The sequence below is a fragment of the Aotus nancymaae genome, unplaced genomic scaffold (assembly GCF_030222135.1).
Source record: "Aotus nancymaae isolate 86718 unplaced genomic scaffold, 86718_ANA_hifiasm-v0.15.2.pri h1tg000002l, whole genome shotgun sequence".
Taxonomy (NCBI): Eukaryota; Metazoa; Chordata; class Mammalia; order Primates; family Aotidae; genus Aotus; species Aotus nancymaae.
The window spans coordinates 23,136,219-23,153,214 of record NW_026988413.1 but is presented as its reverse complement, the minus strand read 5'-3'; the positions used below and the strand labels follow the sequence as shown (position 1 = coordinate 23,153,214).

The 16,996-nt window shown below is 36.8% G+C and overlaps 1 protein-coding gene across 1 annotated transcript in view; it reads left to right on the top strand.

Moving 5' to 3' along the window:
* The window catches only part of EXOC4 (exocyst complex component 4), an 819,820-nt gene that overhangs the window by 680,214 nt on the left and 122,610 nt on the right, over window positions 1-16,996 (top strand). The window contains exon 14 of the mRNA XM_012473980.2: window positions 16,482-16,660. Coding sequence (XP_012329403.1) covers window positions 16,482-16,660 — 179 coding nt within the window. The remainder of the gene's footprint in view (window positions 1-16,481; window positions 16,661-16,996) is intronic.

The following is a 16,996-nucleotide window of genomic DNA, read 5'->3' as shown; positions in this document are numbered from 1 at the left end:
AAGGTAAAGTATGTTTAGTTGTATAAGAAACTGCCAAAATGTATTCCAAAGTGGTGGTATCATTTCACATTCCTACCGGCAAGGAAGAGCTCCTGTTTCTCCACGTCCTTGCTAACATTTGATGCTGTCAGTGTTGTGGATTTTAGCCATTCTTGTGGATGTGTAGTGATATCTTATTGTATTAATTTGCAGTTTCCTAAGGACATGTGATGATGAACATCTTTTCTTATGCTTATTTGCTGTCTGTATATCTTTGGTGAGGTGTTTATTCAGATCTTTTCCTACTTTTTAATTAGGTTATGGGTTTTCTTGTTCAGTTTTAAGAATCATTTGTATATTTTGAGTAGCAATGCTTTATCCGATAAGTATTTTGCAAAGATTTTCTCCCAGCCTGTGGTTTGCCTTTTCTTTCTCTTTGTGATGTCTTTTGCAGAGCAGAAGTTTTAATCAACATATTTTTTTATTTATGGATTGTGCTTTTCTGCCTTCTCTTGTTTTAATTATTTTGTATGATTCCATTTGTTCTCATCTTTTACCATATTAGTTACACTTCTTTTTTTACTCCTTGCATTTGTAGTTTACATTTATAACTAATCCGAGTCTGCTTTCAATAACAGTATACCACTACACAGGCAGTGCAAGTACCTCATAACAGAGTATTCCGAATTCCTCCTCCCCATCCTTTGTACCATTGCTGTCATTGATTTCATTTATCCATAAGCTAGAATCATTGACTAAGTGGTGTTGTTATTATGATGAACACACTGTTGGAACAAGTAAGAATTAGAAAAGGTTTATTTTTACCTTGGTTTATTCATTCCCTAATGGTCTTCGTTTCTCAGTGTAGATCTAGATTTCTGATCTCTGTCATTTTTCTTCTCTCTGAAGAAGTTCTTTTAACGTTTATTGCAAGGCAGATCTACTGGCAGCAAATTCCTTCAGTTCTTATTTGTCTGAAAAGTGTTTATTTTTTCTTCACTTAAAGGATAATTTCACTGAGTACAGAAATCTAGACTGATGTATTAGTCAAGTCTTTGCAGAGAAACAGACCCAATAGGATGGAGTGATGGATAGATAGATAGATTGATTGATTGATTGACTGATTATAAGAATTGGTTTATTAAATTATGAGGCTGAGAAGTTCTACCATCCACCATTTGCAAGCTGGAGAGCAAGGCAAGTCAGTGATGTAATTTATTCCAAGCCCAAAGACCTGAGAACAGGGGTGGATGGTGGGGCTAGTGTAAGTTATGGAGTCTGAAGGCTTGAGAACCAGGAGCTTCAATGTCTGAGGACAAGAGAAAATAGATGTTCTGCTCCAGCTTACAGAGAATGAATTTACCCATCCTCTACCTTGCTGTTCTATTCAGGCCCTCAGTGGATTGGGGGATACCCATCCATGTTGGTGAGGGAGGATCATCTTTACTAAGTCTACTGATTAAAATGCTAATCTCTTCTAGAAACTCCCTCACGGAACACCAGAAATGTTATACCAGTTATCTGGGCATCTCTTAGCCCAGTCAAGCTGACATATAAAATTAAACATCAAAATTGATGGTTGTTTTTCTTTGAACAATTAAATATTTCACTCCACTCTCTTCTTGCCTGCATGATTTCTGAAGAGAGATCTGATACAATTCTTATCCTTGTTCCTCTATAGGATTTTTTTTCCCTCTGGTTTCTTTAAAGATTTTATACAAACTTTGAGTTTGTATACTTTGAATATGGTACGCCCAAGTGTAGAATTTGTGGTGTTTATCCTGCTTGTTGTTTCTGAGCTTCCTGGATCTGTGGTTTGGTATCTGTAATTGATTTGGGATAATTTTCAGTTACTATTCCTTCAGATATTTCTCCTGTTCCTTTTTCTCTTTCTTCTTCTTCTTCTGATATTCCCATTATGTATATCTTATATCTTTTTAAACTGTCTCATTCTTGGATCATGTGTTTTTTAACTCTCTCAGAGTTCTCAGATACTCTGTTGTTTTCTTCTTCTTTCTCTTTGTGGTTTAGTTTTGGAAGTTTCTATTGACATTTCTTCATTGTCACCAGTTCTTTCCTTGGCCATATCCAGTCTATTGCAGAGCCCACCAGAGGCACTCTTCATTTTTGTTACAGTGTTTGTTTATTTCTAACATTTCCTCTTGATTTTTTCTTAGAGTTTTCATCTCTTCTTATGTTACCTGTAGTTTGCTTTTTATTGAATATGTATTTATTATATATACATACTTTTAATGAAGCATAATAAATATACAAGAATGTACACATATCAAAGTCATAGCTGTGCCAATTTTTACACTTTTCACTTTTGTAACCAATACTCAGATCAAGAAATACAACATTAACAATAGGAAAGAGAACATAGCAACAAAGGGCCTTCTTGTCCTTCCTTCTAGTTACTGCCTGCCTCTTCAAAAGTTACCCTAGCTGATATGTAACAACTAGGCTAGTTTAATCTGTTTTTGGACTGTAAATAAATGGAATCGTGCAATTATATATATATTTATTTATTTATTTTTATGACTGGCTTCTTATGTTGTACATTATGTGAGCAAGATTCATCCATATTGTTGTATATAGGTTCTCACTACTCCATAGTCTATATTGTATTTCATTATGTGACTACACAAGGTTTTCAAAAGTTTATACATAAGCATGTCTATGTGTGTGTATATATGTATACATACATGTAATTGTGTATTAATACATTCATTCTGCTGACGGGCACTTGGAACTATTTCAAATAGTGCTGTTGTGAATATTCTGGTTTTTTTTTTCTTTTTTTGATAACCATATACATGCATTTTGGTTGAGTATATCCTAGGATTAGAATTTCTGGGTAATAGAGTATGTGTATGTTGAGTTTTAGTATGCACTGCCAAATAATTTTCCAAAAATGTGGTAAGAGTTTACACTCTTACAGTGTTGTATAAGAGTTCTAGTTGCTCCATATCTCACCATAAATTAAGTGCCATATCTTAGCACTTAATTTTTTATTTTAGCCAGCCTAGTAGATTTGAAAGGGGATCTCATTGTCACTTAATATGCATTTATCTCTTAAATAATGAACTTGAACACATTTTTATGCAGTTTATATATTTGCCATTTGGATATCCTCTTTTGTAACATATTTGTTCAAATCTATTGCCCATTTTAATTAGCTTGTCTGTCTTTTCTTTAGTGATTTTTAGGAGTTCTTTGTATATCTGGCTGTAACATCTTTGTGATAGATAGATAGATAGGTAGACAAACAGATCTTCTCCCACTGTATAGATTGCGTTTTTTACTCTCTTAATGATATCTTTTACTAAACAGACTTTTTAAAGTTTTAATCTAATTTGTTATTTTTTATGGACAGGACATTTTTAATACAGTTTAAGAAATCTGTGATTATATCAAAGTCACAGAGATGTTTTCTTCTAAAACCTTTATTGCGCTGAATATGTTTTTCCCTAGCATCTGAAATAAATTATAAGCTCTTATATTTTTATTTCCTCTACCTGTTCTCTTCCCTTAATTTGCATCATGTTGTCATGGCTATAGTGTAAAGAGTAAATTCAGGATTTTTTTTTTTTCTATCAAGACAGGTAAAGAATGATTGAGAGATCAATTGGTTAGAGCCCTGAGTAGAAATAATTAAAGTGACCTTAGAACAAAGGTCAGGCTACCAGGCTTTACTTCTTCACAGTATTATCATATTATTTTCCCACTGCCAGATTTGGAAGAGGCCTAGGTGAATCCCCACTCCTTCTCTGTAAGCATACTCATCTAACTACAGCTGGCAACCTTCATAGTTGCGTTACAAGCAGTTTCTGGAAGAAAAATTATTTTTACCCAACTTTACAGATTATTTTAAATGATTGTACATCTTCTTGTTGTTTCTCAGCTTATTTCTGTGTAACTCCTTAATTGTATTTTATGCTTGGCAATGGGATTTTCCATCAGTCTTACTGGGCATCTTCAATAGCTTAAATTGAAGGGAATGATTTCTAGCCCCATTCCAGAAAAGAGAATACTGAACCAAAGAAATGAGTTTTTACCACCTCATGCTCCTGATTTAGAAAAGCTAGAGTCGAGATCCTGGCTTTCTTTATTCTTGTTTTGCTCACTGAATTATATCACTTTCCATCTTAAATTTGAAGGCAAAACAAATTGAATGTACATTTCTTAATATATGAAGTCAAGTGTAATCTTAAGTGTATAACTAAATGTAATGTTATATCTCATTATATACCATCCCAGATCAAAATATACAGTTTTTCTAGTATCCCCAAAAGTCCTGCTGTCAAAGTAACAGCTATTCGGACTTTCACCACCATGGTTTAGATTTGCTTGTCTTTGAATTTTATATAAACTTAATCTTAGCATCTGATTTATTTTGCTGAACATTATGCCTAAAGGATTTGTCCATGTTTTTGCATGTAGACATGGCTTGAAAAACAAACTGTATTTGCCTTAACAGAAGAAAAATAACTTTTAGGTCTATTTGGTATATGATTGACTCTTTCCTTTTAACCTGTCACGTTCTCTATCCCAGTTAGAAGTTGAAAGCACAGGTAAGTAGAAGAGGACACTCTTCATTGATATTCCAGTGTAGGAGACTTGATAGAGTGCCTTGATTTAGAACTTTAGAGTACTGTAGAATATGGCATGAGCCCAAAAGACTGAAAAGTCACAATCTCCCCCTATAATTAGTTTTTAAAGCTCAGAGGGCTGCTTGGCATATAGATGAATATAGAATCCGGTGCCCTTTGCATTGAATAAAGGTTATGTGTTCCCTTCATTACTAAATGAGGCTCTTTTCTACTCTTGTTTTTTAACTAAAAAATAAAATGTATTATTTCCAGGCTTAACTTTGAATGGAGGGGGAAAAAATAGGTCAAGCAAGGGCTTTCATAGAAAAAAGAAAAATAGAAAATATCCTTTTATTCCCAAAGAAGCTGAAAGCAGGCTTTCTAACCCATTGTCTTTGCACCTGCCATATCTATGTATATATTTATCCTTTTGAGATCAATGAGTATGTGCTGATAAAAGGCATTCCTGCTTTCTGGAGATGTAATTAAGAGAGGGATAAGGTGTTGGGGGAAGCAAAGGGAACAGAGAAGGAGCTAGGGAGGCCATGTGTATTAGAAAAACAGCCCACCCCAATTGTTACCCCCATTTCATTCATACCCTGAATGAAAGTAGAAGAATCTGTTCTCTAGAGCTGAGTTTGAAAATCCTTAAGTGGATAGGTGTGATTGGTAGGACCTGGAGCAGAATTTTCAAGTGATAAAAGTCAAGCAACATATAAAATCTCCAGATTAGTCTTGAAAGATGCACGATAAAGAATTAAGATTGTGCAGTCTGTTCCAGCAGTCACAGCAGTAAGTTTTCAGTGGCTGATACTGTACAGCAGCAGTACAAATTTTCAGGAATTATTATTCCTACTCAACATATGAGGAAACTGAGGTGCAGAGGAAGTAAGTGACTTCCCCAAGTTCACCGAGCCACTAAGTGACAGGGCTAGAATTTGACTTTAGGTAATCTGCTTTCCAGAGCCACCACACTATGACTGACCAGCCTAAAATGGATCAGGAATTTGTGGTTTTTAACATTTGAACTGTTCCTTCATTTTCATTGATCATCATAATCTTGACTGATATTTGAGTCATTTTATGCTAATGTCACAGACGTTTATCACGTAAGCATTTTGACTCTAGATTTTGTTATCATTGGTATTCATTATGTTATACCTAATGTATTATATTGTTATAGGTTCCCTCCCTTCCAATAACAGGTTACTAAACAGAATATCCAGCTATATTTGGGGGAAAAATAATATGTTGAACATAGGTGCTTTAAAACTGCCTGTCTTATTTTCCTCTGAGTTATATGTTTGACTAATCAATCCAAAGAAAAAGTAGTAATCATTGTTAAAAAGAAGATGGGGGAATGAGATATAAAAATGATATAAAATAAATTACATTAAGTTTAGGGTAGAGGGTGATGCAGTCCTGAATAGGGAAGAGAGGCTAAAGGACATTTTATAGCTATTTTTTGTTATTGAGTTATTTAGAAAATAACTTTCTGTCTGGAGAATCAAATGAGTGGTATGTTTATTATGACTACCTTTTGTGGTTTTATGAAATTAGGAAGTCAACATGATTAACAGCAAAATATTAATTTCCAGCAAGCAAGGCAGTTGATCTTAAGTTTTTATTTGGCATGAGTCATATATTAAAGGTTTAGTGAAAAAGGAATAAAAGCCAAAATTGAGTTTGCAACTCTTACTTTTCTTCTGTGGAATCCTCTTAGCATAGGTCCTCAGTAAACGTTGAATGAATGAGAAGGATGAGCCACTCCTCAAATGAAAGGAATACAATGTAAAAAAATAAAATAAAAAATGAGGAGACCTCAGCCTTCAGTGAACTCTCTAAAAGTTATATACATAGTAAGAAATTCCCTTTGGAAACTCACTGGCCTACATTCTGGTCCTCAGCACTATCATTAACTAGTTTGTTTTGTTTTTGTCCTTAGTAGGTCTTTATACCTCTTCAATTTTTTTCATCCAATTCAGATTAAACAATTCTAAGAGAAGCGGAAATCTAGCAGGGCTAGGAATGTGTTTAGATGTGGAAATTATATGAATAAAGTAGAGCATAAATGATTTTCAGAAAAGTTCTGGTTGGAAATTTGAAAGGTTCTCAATGTAATATAAGCAACAGCTGTTAAAAGGTTCCAGATAACTATAGCTATGAAGAATCTTTAGATAAGTGTGAAGGAGTAAATGAAAGGAGCGATGCAGGCAAGGAAGACATCAGCTCTCTTAAACAAAATGTTCATATTTATGTTCATAAAGTAGAGACATTTATTTCATTATCTCTGGAGGCTTAATATGACTTCTTAAATATAATTGTAAAAAGAAAGATAAATCAGAAAACATGAATATATTAAATAAGTGCAAGAGTAGAAAATGCTTTACTAAAATATTTTCTTTTCCCTAGTTAAATGAGACGAAGGTCATAGATGGATGTAGGACACTGCCAGGCAAGTCTGGATGAGAAGCTGACTTAAATCTCAAAACTAAACAAAAAAGACAGGTCATTAGCTGGAGACTCAGCTGCAAACATATCAATTAATGTGCAAGATGATCGAATTAGCCATTTCGTTATTATATGAAAATGATACAATTCTTGTTAGCATACGATTGGCAGTAAATGGGAAAAAACAAATAAAATTTAAAATCTTCCCTACACATCACATTAATGCTAATGTATTTGGACAATTATTTGAGAATTATAATTATCTGTTAGTATCATTAAAGTGTCACTAATTTGTCCACATTTAATTTTTTTGTTTAATTTCAGATATAATTATTTAATTTTTTTCATTAAGCTGGACATTTAATACCATTCCTCTTTCAGTTGAGGCTCAATAAAAGAAAAAAAATGCAATTCTTCCAAGGTTGTCCCACTTAGCCCTTGAAAAAGTAAGGCTGGCAGTGGTCGCTTGTGCCATTGCGGTGATGGGCAGGATGTCTGTGATCAAGCCTAGGTAGATTGCAGGCAGGCATGTTCCCAAGACAAGAGCAAGCAGTGAGACCAACCAGAACCACTGCTGAAAGCCCTGTGCCTGCTGTAGGCTTAGCCCTGCTCTGTTTCTGCTGATGCCTGTTTTCTGCTGCAAGCTGAAATTCCCTGCCAGGGGATGAAGGACCACTTGCCTCCTCACATCTGTCTTTCTCTCCCTGTTGAACTTTTTCAGCTTCCTAGTTCACCGTCCTCTTTCTTCATCTTTGCCATCAAGATTCAGCTCAGGTATCAACTCCTCCAAGCATGTCCTCCCAGAAACCCTCTCCCCCTCCACAACCCACCCTGCTTCCCTTGCTCACAGTCTGTGGGTGAGTCAAACAAGTAAGCAGACCCTTAATAGTGTGGTGAGTGCTACTGCTGGAGGGAAAAATATGGATAAACCTACACAGAAGAGACCAGAGAACTAAAAAGCATACTACAACTACATTAGAAAGAGGAGGGGGATGGAATTGGAGCTCAGGGGAGGGGATCCTCGCCTAACCGTCAAGCAAGAGGTCAGAACACAATGTCTAAAATGAACATCAACAAGTAGCCATTTCAACAGATTCTTTAGAGAGATGGCGAACATCACTGGAATAATTTAGAAGCAGTAGTACCTTTTTAAACAGTGATATGTGGTTGTTTCTGGGGCACAGGACTGAGATTAGGGAGTGGTAGGACAGTGGGGTCACTACTCATTAATATAGGTTATTTAACCATGGGTAATTATTCCTTTGGTTTAAAATTGTTGTTTGCTTTTAAAAGAATTACCCACACATCCTCTGACCCTGTGACTGCTCCGATAGCTCCCTATTGCTCCGCAAACACTGTCGTTTTAACACTTGTATCCCAGAAAAAAAAATGGATCATCTTAAGCCGTTTTCACTTTTTTGCCAATTTTACACAAAGCATTTACTCTTCTGTATAGTATCTCTTTTTTTTTTTTTCCAACTTTTATTTTAGATTCGGGGGTATGTATGAAGGTCTGTTACGTGGGTAAATTGCATATTATGGGGATTTAGCATACAGAATATTTCATCACCCAGTTAACAAGCATAGTACCCGATGGGTATTGTTTTGATTCTAACCCTCCTCCTACACTTCACCCTCAAGTAGCCCCCATATCTACTGCTCCCTTCTTTGTGTTCATGTGTATCTCATTTTGCCCCTGCCAAGGCTCACATCTCTCTCTTCCTTTCTCCTAAAACCCCCTCCCTTACTCATTCCTCATCCCTTCCCTTCTCTGTTTCAAGAGAGCTACCTTAACTGATACCTTGTTGCTCTTGCCTGAGATGAATTGTTTAATGTCTCTGCTCTGAACAGATTTAAATTCTTCAAGAGGAAATCGTATGGCAATTTGAGAAATAACCAGGATAATCAATAAGCTGGTATACTCAGGGGAAGGAGTTCAGTGCTGTATGAAAGATGGCTTTTAAACATATACTCATTCTCAGTAGTTGAAAAACCAGAGTATTATATGTTCAACTTAAGTGATTATTGGTTATTTTACTCCTGTCACCTGATAATCTATTTTGAAGTTCAGGAATTCTTTATGGAAAGTAATTAATATAATTATGCACTGTATAATGCCTATTATACAGTGACTCCTGGCAGAAAAACTGCATACATATGGAAGTCCTAGCATCTAAATTAAAAAACATGTACCTAATTGTTTACACCTAGTGTTGCTTGACAATATCTGTGAAGCAAAGTTAGTGACCAGGCTTATTTGAATGGCTTAGCTAAAGAAAGATTCATTCTTTTTACAAGCTCTAGAGCATTACCATGCAATAGTGTTCCGAGTCTACATATCATAACTCTGAGCTTGTGCCGTAAGACTCAAAGTAGCATGCTGCTTTGCAGTTAGCTTTTTGCTTAGTTTCTTGTGTCAATTTTTTCACTGTCTTTACCCACTGATGTATCAGTATACTCATCTGCTTGGCACCAAAAACGGGGATACAAAATGTGGAGAAATCCTGAGACTGAGACTTGGGTTCCTGCCCCCTCGTGCCACTAACTCCCCGTTTGTCCCTTCCTCCTCTGCACCTCCAGCTCTTCCTCTGTAAACGACAACCTGTGAGTCTCCAACTTACTGGCTATTTTTTTCTTAACTGATGTTTGTGTTTGTGTATGTTTTTTTGTGTATTTATTTGTTTTGACTAGCTTATTAGGTCATATTTAACATCCAGTAAAGCTTATGTTTTTAAGTCATATATTTATGCTTCAGAGTAGATTGGAAACCCTTGTGTAATCACCTAGTATATTCTACCCATTTTGTGGAACTTTGAATATGATTGTTCCATTTTTAGTTACTACTTCAGGTTCTAGTTTACATTTATGGCTTTTTTTTTTCAATTATTTATCATTTATTTGATGTGTCAGAAACACAACTTTCAATTGTAAAGCTGTTTTAAAAGAAAATTTGGTCAATTATTTTATAATTACTATTTTCCAGTGAGGTTTCCAGAAAAACATTGTCATAGAACCAAAGGCTGCCTGTGAAAGCATCAAGTTCTTAGATAAACTCAGGATTCAACACTGATATCAAAGGCATAAGGTTACTGGCCAGAGTGCCCAGCCAGTTTTATTGTTCTAGAATTTAAGTGTTGAATGACAGGCATCAAATGAGTCACACAATAGTGGCTTAATAAATACTTGGTGAATGAGTGTATTCTGTATTCATATGCTACTAAGAGAAAAAATAGTGTAGGAGTTATCTCAGAGTATGGAGTACAAATACTTAATTGTTTGCCCAAATTCTGAGCTGCAGTTTTATATTGTCAATTGAAAATTATTCAGAAATCAAAAAGTTAACTATTTAATATATAGAATATATTGTTAACAATATAGGCAAAAGAACAAGTTATGCTGCTAGGAAAGAAAAATTGTAACTTAAACTAAAAGTATAATTACAGAGAAATTTTAAAGAATTTCTTCTCATACACATTTTATAGATCTGAGTCAAATAGGAACAGTTTTTTTTTTTTTAACATAATAAATCTCTCATACTAATGCATTTGGACTTATCAGACACCTTGACCTGTGATTAAGATCTTGGCCTCTAATTGGAGAAGCTGTTTGAATCCTGGTGTTTTGCCACCACCCCAGCCTCTGTAAGAATGATGTGTTTGTGTCTTTCTTTAGATTAGGAGCCTGCATGGTGGCCAAGCTGCCTTAACAGAATGGTGTCTGCAATTTATACTCTAGACCTTTGCCTCTACTATAGCCTTGGTAACTCTAACCTTGTTTCTTCTGGAAGAGGCTAAATTATGCGTAACAGTTTTTCTGTGCTCGCCCATAAGAACACAACACATAAACCAGTCCGAAACACACAAGGACAGAAAGATAGACTGACAGAAGAAACTGCATTTATGCGTTCCTGAATTGAACATGTCAAAACGTAACTGACTGACATTCTAAATTTTATCTCTCCAGATCTGAAATTAAAATGGCAGAGACAGTTTGCAGGGATTCTGATTGCTTTAGTAATATTGCTTAAGTTTGTAATTGGTGCATTAACTTCTTGTCGTACATGTTGTATTTTGTATAAAACCTTCATTTCCAGAAAGCGTGGTAGGCTTGGAAGAAAAGAGCACTGTCAAGGGGTCTATCTAGGAAGTGATTCCCAGGAGTTCTCCATCGTAGGAACTCTTTTAGACAGGAGTAGGAGAGATGCTGATTTTGAATAGCCCCCCAAAAATTCTTTTTCTCACTTCTTATTTGTTCCCTGAGCTTAACTCTTTGTTGTTATTTTAGAAATTTGAAAAATATTAAACCCACAGAAAAGTTGAAACAACAGTGCAATGAATGCGAATGTACCACATACTGACAGATTTCCTGACCACTGACATCCTGCTATACTCACTCTTTTCTCTCTCCAAATATATACACATACTTCCCTCTTACCAAACCATTCCAAAGTAGGCTACAGAAATAATGACCTTGATTCTTAAACTCTTTAGCATGCATTTCCCAAGAATGAAGACCTACTCTTATGTACCCATATCATTACTGTATGTACTAGTTTTATGTTGCAGTCTTGTAACAAATTACCACTGTTGTCAAATAGGCTTGGTAATTGGAGTCAGTCTTGGCCTTTCCCCTGCTTTGTTCTTTATCATAGGGGAACCGACTTTGCAGGCAGCATTTCCTAGGCTCTTAGGGCAGTTAGTTATCTTAGGTCTAGGCTTGGCAATCGGAAGTGGTGATGGTGGAAGATTTGGGGGACAGGGCCAGGAGAGAGGGACAGGTCTGAGTAATGTATACATATATATACATTAGGTGATCAGATACAGCACAGGTCTGCAGATTAATCCTTTAAACTATTTGTGATGTTTCCTTCATAATTGTATCAGGTCTGCTGAAAGTGCAGGGTTTTTTTTCTTTTTTTCTTTCCTTTCAGTAGATAACAGAATTCTTTAAAGACTAAATGGAGACAATTTTGAGCATCTTTGGCAAAATTTCCTTAAATGAATTCTTGTCAGATAGACCTTTTTAAAGATTATAATTGTGTGGTAAAATTAAGTTAAATAGGTTTAACACTCTTGGCAAAATTATCTTAAATGAATTCTTGTCAGATAGAGCTCTTTACAGATTATAAATAATTGTGTGGTAAAAATTCAGCTTAACAGGTTTAACATTCTTCTTTAGTTTCATAGGCTTCTATGGGAGCCGGTTGGCCAACTGATTAGAAAGTCAAGTCCTCAGATGGGATCCAGTACCCAAAACACTCATGTTTTGAGTTCTGATTTCTGCTCCTAGCTGTGTCTGATCATCTTTGAGCAATTACTGAGCACCTGTTACTTCTGAGTTTCTATTACTTCACCTTCTGAAGACAATGTTAATTTGCTGCCTGTTTCATTCAAAAATACATAGTGTCTTCATTAAATAATGTGTTGTCATAATAAGCAGAAGATGAAGGGTATTTAAAATTCAGTCCTAGAAAGAGGAAATAATACTGTCCAGTTGCCAGGTAGCAGCCATTTTGGCTGTGAGGTCCTCTGCAGGGGACAATGACTCTGTCTTCCACAAGCCTGGAGCCAGCAGTCCAGACCAGCTTCAGGCCAGTGCACCCACTACCTCCCACTTTGGCACAAGTAACTAATACCCATGTCCTCCAGTTTTATGTGCTGGGATTCCTGACGTGCCCACTTGAAAGTTCTCTCATACGTGGTGAGATGTTCCATTTTTCTCTTCACTAAAACTTAAACTTGTTTTTTGGAGAATATATGGACAGTATAGAAAATCACAAAGTATGATACAATCCTACAGTTGACATTTTGGCATGTAGACCTCCAGCCTTTTTGTGGTTCATATATTTAATTATTTTCTTAATATCATACAGTACATATAGTTGTGTAAGTTTATTTCACACAGCTGCATATCATAATGAAAAATAAGCTATACCAAACATTCTTCTATGTTATCAAGGTTTTTATATGCATAATTCCTAATGACTTCATAGTTTTCCATAGTGTAGATAGATCATAATTTAATAAATCAGAGGGTTTAGAAAAAATCTGTAGTCAAGCAGCCAAAGCCATCCCTTTAAGGTTATTCTAACACATAAAACCTTCCACCAAGCTCTTTGACACACACAAATCCTCGAAGGAATGATTTTTTGTGTGAAATGGTTATAGCTGTCAATCACTTCTTCTCTGTGTCATAGTTTCTGTGCTCTTTTCAGGTTGTTAGGGGGTGATTATGGATTCCTGTCAAATGAGATGTCTGCTATGTATTCAACATGAGGCAGTTTGTATTTTTCTCTGTCTATTGCTCTCCTGTCTGAGGAGGTTAAGCAAATTCCGGTGAGCCAGAGGGAAATGGGATAGGCATCAAGCCCTGGCAGCACAAGGCAGACTTACCCAGGGCCCAAGATCCCCACTCAAGCAGATTAGACTTCTACATAAATACATTTGTCTTGATTGTCACATTCCACCTAGGATTCCACCTCATCTGCATAAAAATGGCTCCAAGCCTGGTTTTCAAAGCCATTTGCCTCCCCTGTTGATTTTTCACCACCCAGCTCAGAGGCATTTTTTGTTATATCTATCACAGATGATTAAGGGGCTGGAAGAGTTGATATATAAGGGCAGATTAAGAAAACTAAATATTTACAACCTGACCGAGTGACAGCCAAGGGGAAATACTTTAAATGTGTTCTGGGCTTGAATCACAAAGGAGACATTGTTTTGCTTTTCCTAGTAAGTAGATTTTAGAGCTATCCAAATTCAGAGAAAATTTTCTTAGGGTGACATCTCGTATGCTAATTAGATAAATGAGTCAGCTAAAAATTGCATTTAGCAGCTACTAACAGAAACTTGAAATAGCCGTGGCTTAAACAAGTAGGGTTTCATTTTTCTCTGCTATGACATGAAGCTCAAAAGCCTTCTTATTGTCTGGGATTGCATTGTTGCTCCATGAGGGCATCAGTGCACCATCGCCCCATTGTCTTCGGGCTCCAGGACTCTTAGCACCAGCTTCTGTACTCAGGGTCCCCTGGTGTTTGAGAAGAGCTTCTGCAGCCGCAGTTGCCATGGCTTCGCTCCAGAAAGAGAGAAGGCAAAAGAGGTCTCTGCCAACTGAGAGGGCTTCCTCGAAGCCCATCTACTGATTGCAGTTTACATCTCACTGGCCACCACATCTGCAAGAAGGGCAGGAAAATTTAGTGGGGTTTTTTGTTTTGTTTCATTTCAAGTTGGGCACATTACTGACCCCAACAACATCAGGGTTCTTTTACCAAGAACACATGGGATAATGGGTACTGGGTAGGCAACTAATGGTTTCTGTCACAATAATTAACTTCTTGAAGATGCTGATAAAAGTCTGGACTGTGAGACACTCTGGTATTACAAGGTTCTATTTGTAAAACTAGCCCTTGATATGTAACATATTTCTTCCTGCTTACTCTTAACTACTTAAATCCATTCATTATCCCATACCTTGGGTCGACGCTAAATAAACTACAGACTCAAACTCATCAAACTACATCTCAACAGACCTAAGAATAATAATGACAACAGTAGCTTTACCAAGTGAAAACTGTTTGCACTGTGTTATCACCTGAATGATTTGCTTCAAAATATTCTAAAGTGGTGATGGGGAGGCGTAAATAAGGATAAATGGAATAATGGAGTCCATGAGTTGCTAATAGTTGGAGCTGGGAGAGAGTTACATGGGAGGTTGTTATACTGTTCTTTCTAGTTTTACATAGTTATTGAAATTTTCCCAATGAAAAGCTTTAAGAATCACATCTAATCCTTACATTACTTCATATCAGGTCAGTTCTTTTACCCCCAGATAATAATGCCTGGGAAGTTAAGCAGTGTCACACAACAAGCAAGTGGCAGATTCAGTATTCAGACCCGGGTTTATCTCACTTTGAAGTCTGTATTCCATGCTTGCCATTCAAGGAGAACATGCTTCTCAGACAAGCAGCCTGGGCATCACCTGGAAATCCGTTAGAAATGCAGAATTCAGGGCCCACCCCAAGACCTTTTCCAAGCCCCTTAGATCAGATTGGTGCATACCCACATTCCATGTGCTCAGTTCACTGCTCTTCATTGCCTCAACATCAACTGTGATTTTTCCTTTAAAAAAGATAACCCTATGCTAAAATAAGGAAGCTAGTCATGACTCACTACTTAATAGCATAAACATTTTAGATAAGCATTTGATTCACAGCAGTTGTTTCTTTCAACATTGGGCATCTGTTGTAGTGCTGGGCGCTAAACGCCTATGTGTCAATTAAGCATCTTTCTGACTATATGTCAACAATTGTTATTAATCACTGCACACTCAAAACTTAGTTTGGCTTGTTCTAGTTAAATTAAGCTCTTGCTTCTTCTCACTTAAGGTGTGTTGGATTTTAAAAGCCTTGGGACTTACAGAAAACTCTCCAGGTGCCTATTCCAACCTCCAGCATCAGCTCTGCTTACTCACCTGTGTGTAACTTTCCTGAAAAGCCGTGATTTTTTTCCCTAACATTCTCAGTCATCTTTTCTAATTTTAGCTCTCTTCCTTTTTAAAGGGAAAGAAACCTGTAGAAATTAGCCAGCCCGAGTCCCAGCTTTGCTGCTCATGTGTCATGTAGGCAGAACAGTTGACTGTTGGAGCCTCCACTTCATCTCCGCAGTGGCTGAGCTATATGATCTCAGGTCCCTTCCAGCTCCATCCTTTGTAACTTGATTTTCAACCCCTGTAATTTGATTTTTTCAACCCCTCCCTTCCCCCTGCAAAACATTTTGAAGACATTGGGCTCTGTGTGAAACCCACTCAATTATATTTTTCCAGTCTGGAGAAGGATCCCAGCATTGATTTTTTTATTTGGTTTCTCTTTCTAAATGCTAAATGCCTTAATACTTATACTTTATTGTGTTGGATCCTTTTTAGAACAACGAAGTGAATAAATAAATGAATGAAGCCTGTCATCCATCTCAATTATAACCTACTATCTTAACGAGGCTGAGTCTTCTTTGCTTTTGAACATGATTCAATATTTTCTAGGTGTCAGATTAACGTGGTTGTTTTATTTTCACTACAATAAGCTTTAAACCATGTACATATTTAACACCCTAAGCTGTTTATCAACTTCTATAGCATGAAAAGAGGCAAGGAAAAAAACAAACAGGAGAGCAGTATAGACGCCGTCCCCAGGGACTGACTATCACTGTATAAATCAGGCCCATACTGGTCCCTGTTGAAGGCACAATCATCGGAGTCTCTTGTTTCTTCTTCCGAGAACTCTTTCCCCTACTAGAATAATGTTACACAGGCATGTGATAGTTGTCTCACAAAGTTAAACCTAGGAAAAAGAGTGTGCTGTAAAATAGTGATTATATCAGTCCTTGTGCTGGTCGTGCCTAAATCAGTGTTACCCAGTCCTACCTTTTCCATGCTATATATGAAGTGTGTTTCCAATTTGCTTTTCAGGGCAGCTTTTGGCAAGGAGTCTGAAGTTCTTATTGGGAACCTGGGTGATAAATTAATCCCTCCACAAGACATCCTTCGTGACGTCAGTGACCTCAAAGCCTTGGCCAACATGCATGAAAGCTTGGAATGGTTGGCAGGTCGAACAAAGTCAGCTTTCTCCAATCTTTCCACATCCCAGAGTAAGTATCCAGTGGGAAGCTGTCGTGGGGACAGCTGAGGAACTAGACTGAATGCTTTCATTGAAAGGCGAGAGTGTACACTGGTCACCATATAGGGGCGTGTCCCAAGTTGCCAGAAGATCCTGGTTAGAATTCTGTTTGCGTTGCACCTCTCCTACTTTGTGATTCTGGGAAAGGAACAAATCTTGGTTTCCCTGTGTGGAATATGGGAAGCCAGGAAGGCCCATGTTGACATAGCTTGATATTATGCCTTAGAAACATAAATTCATCTAAGATTGAGTCACAATGTCTCAAGAACAGAAAGCAATACCTTTTTTCCTCCTTACAACAGCTTCT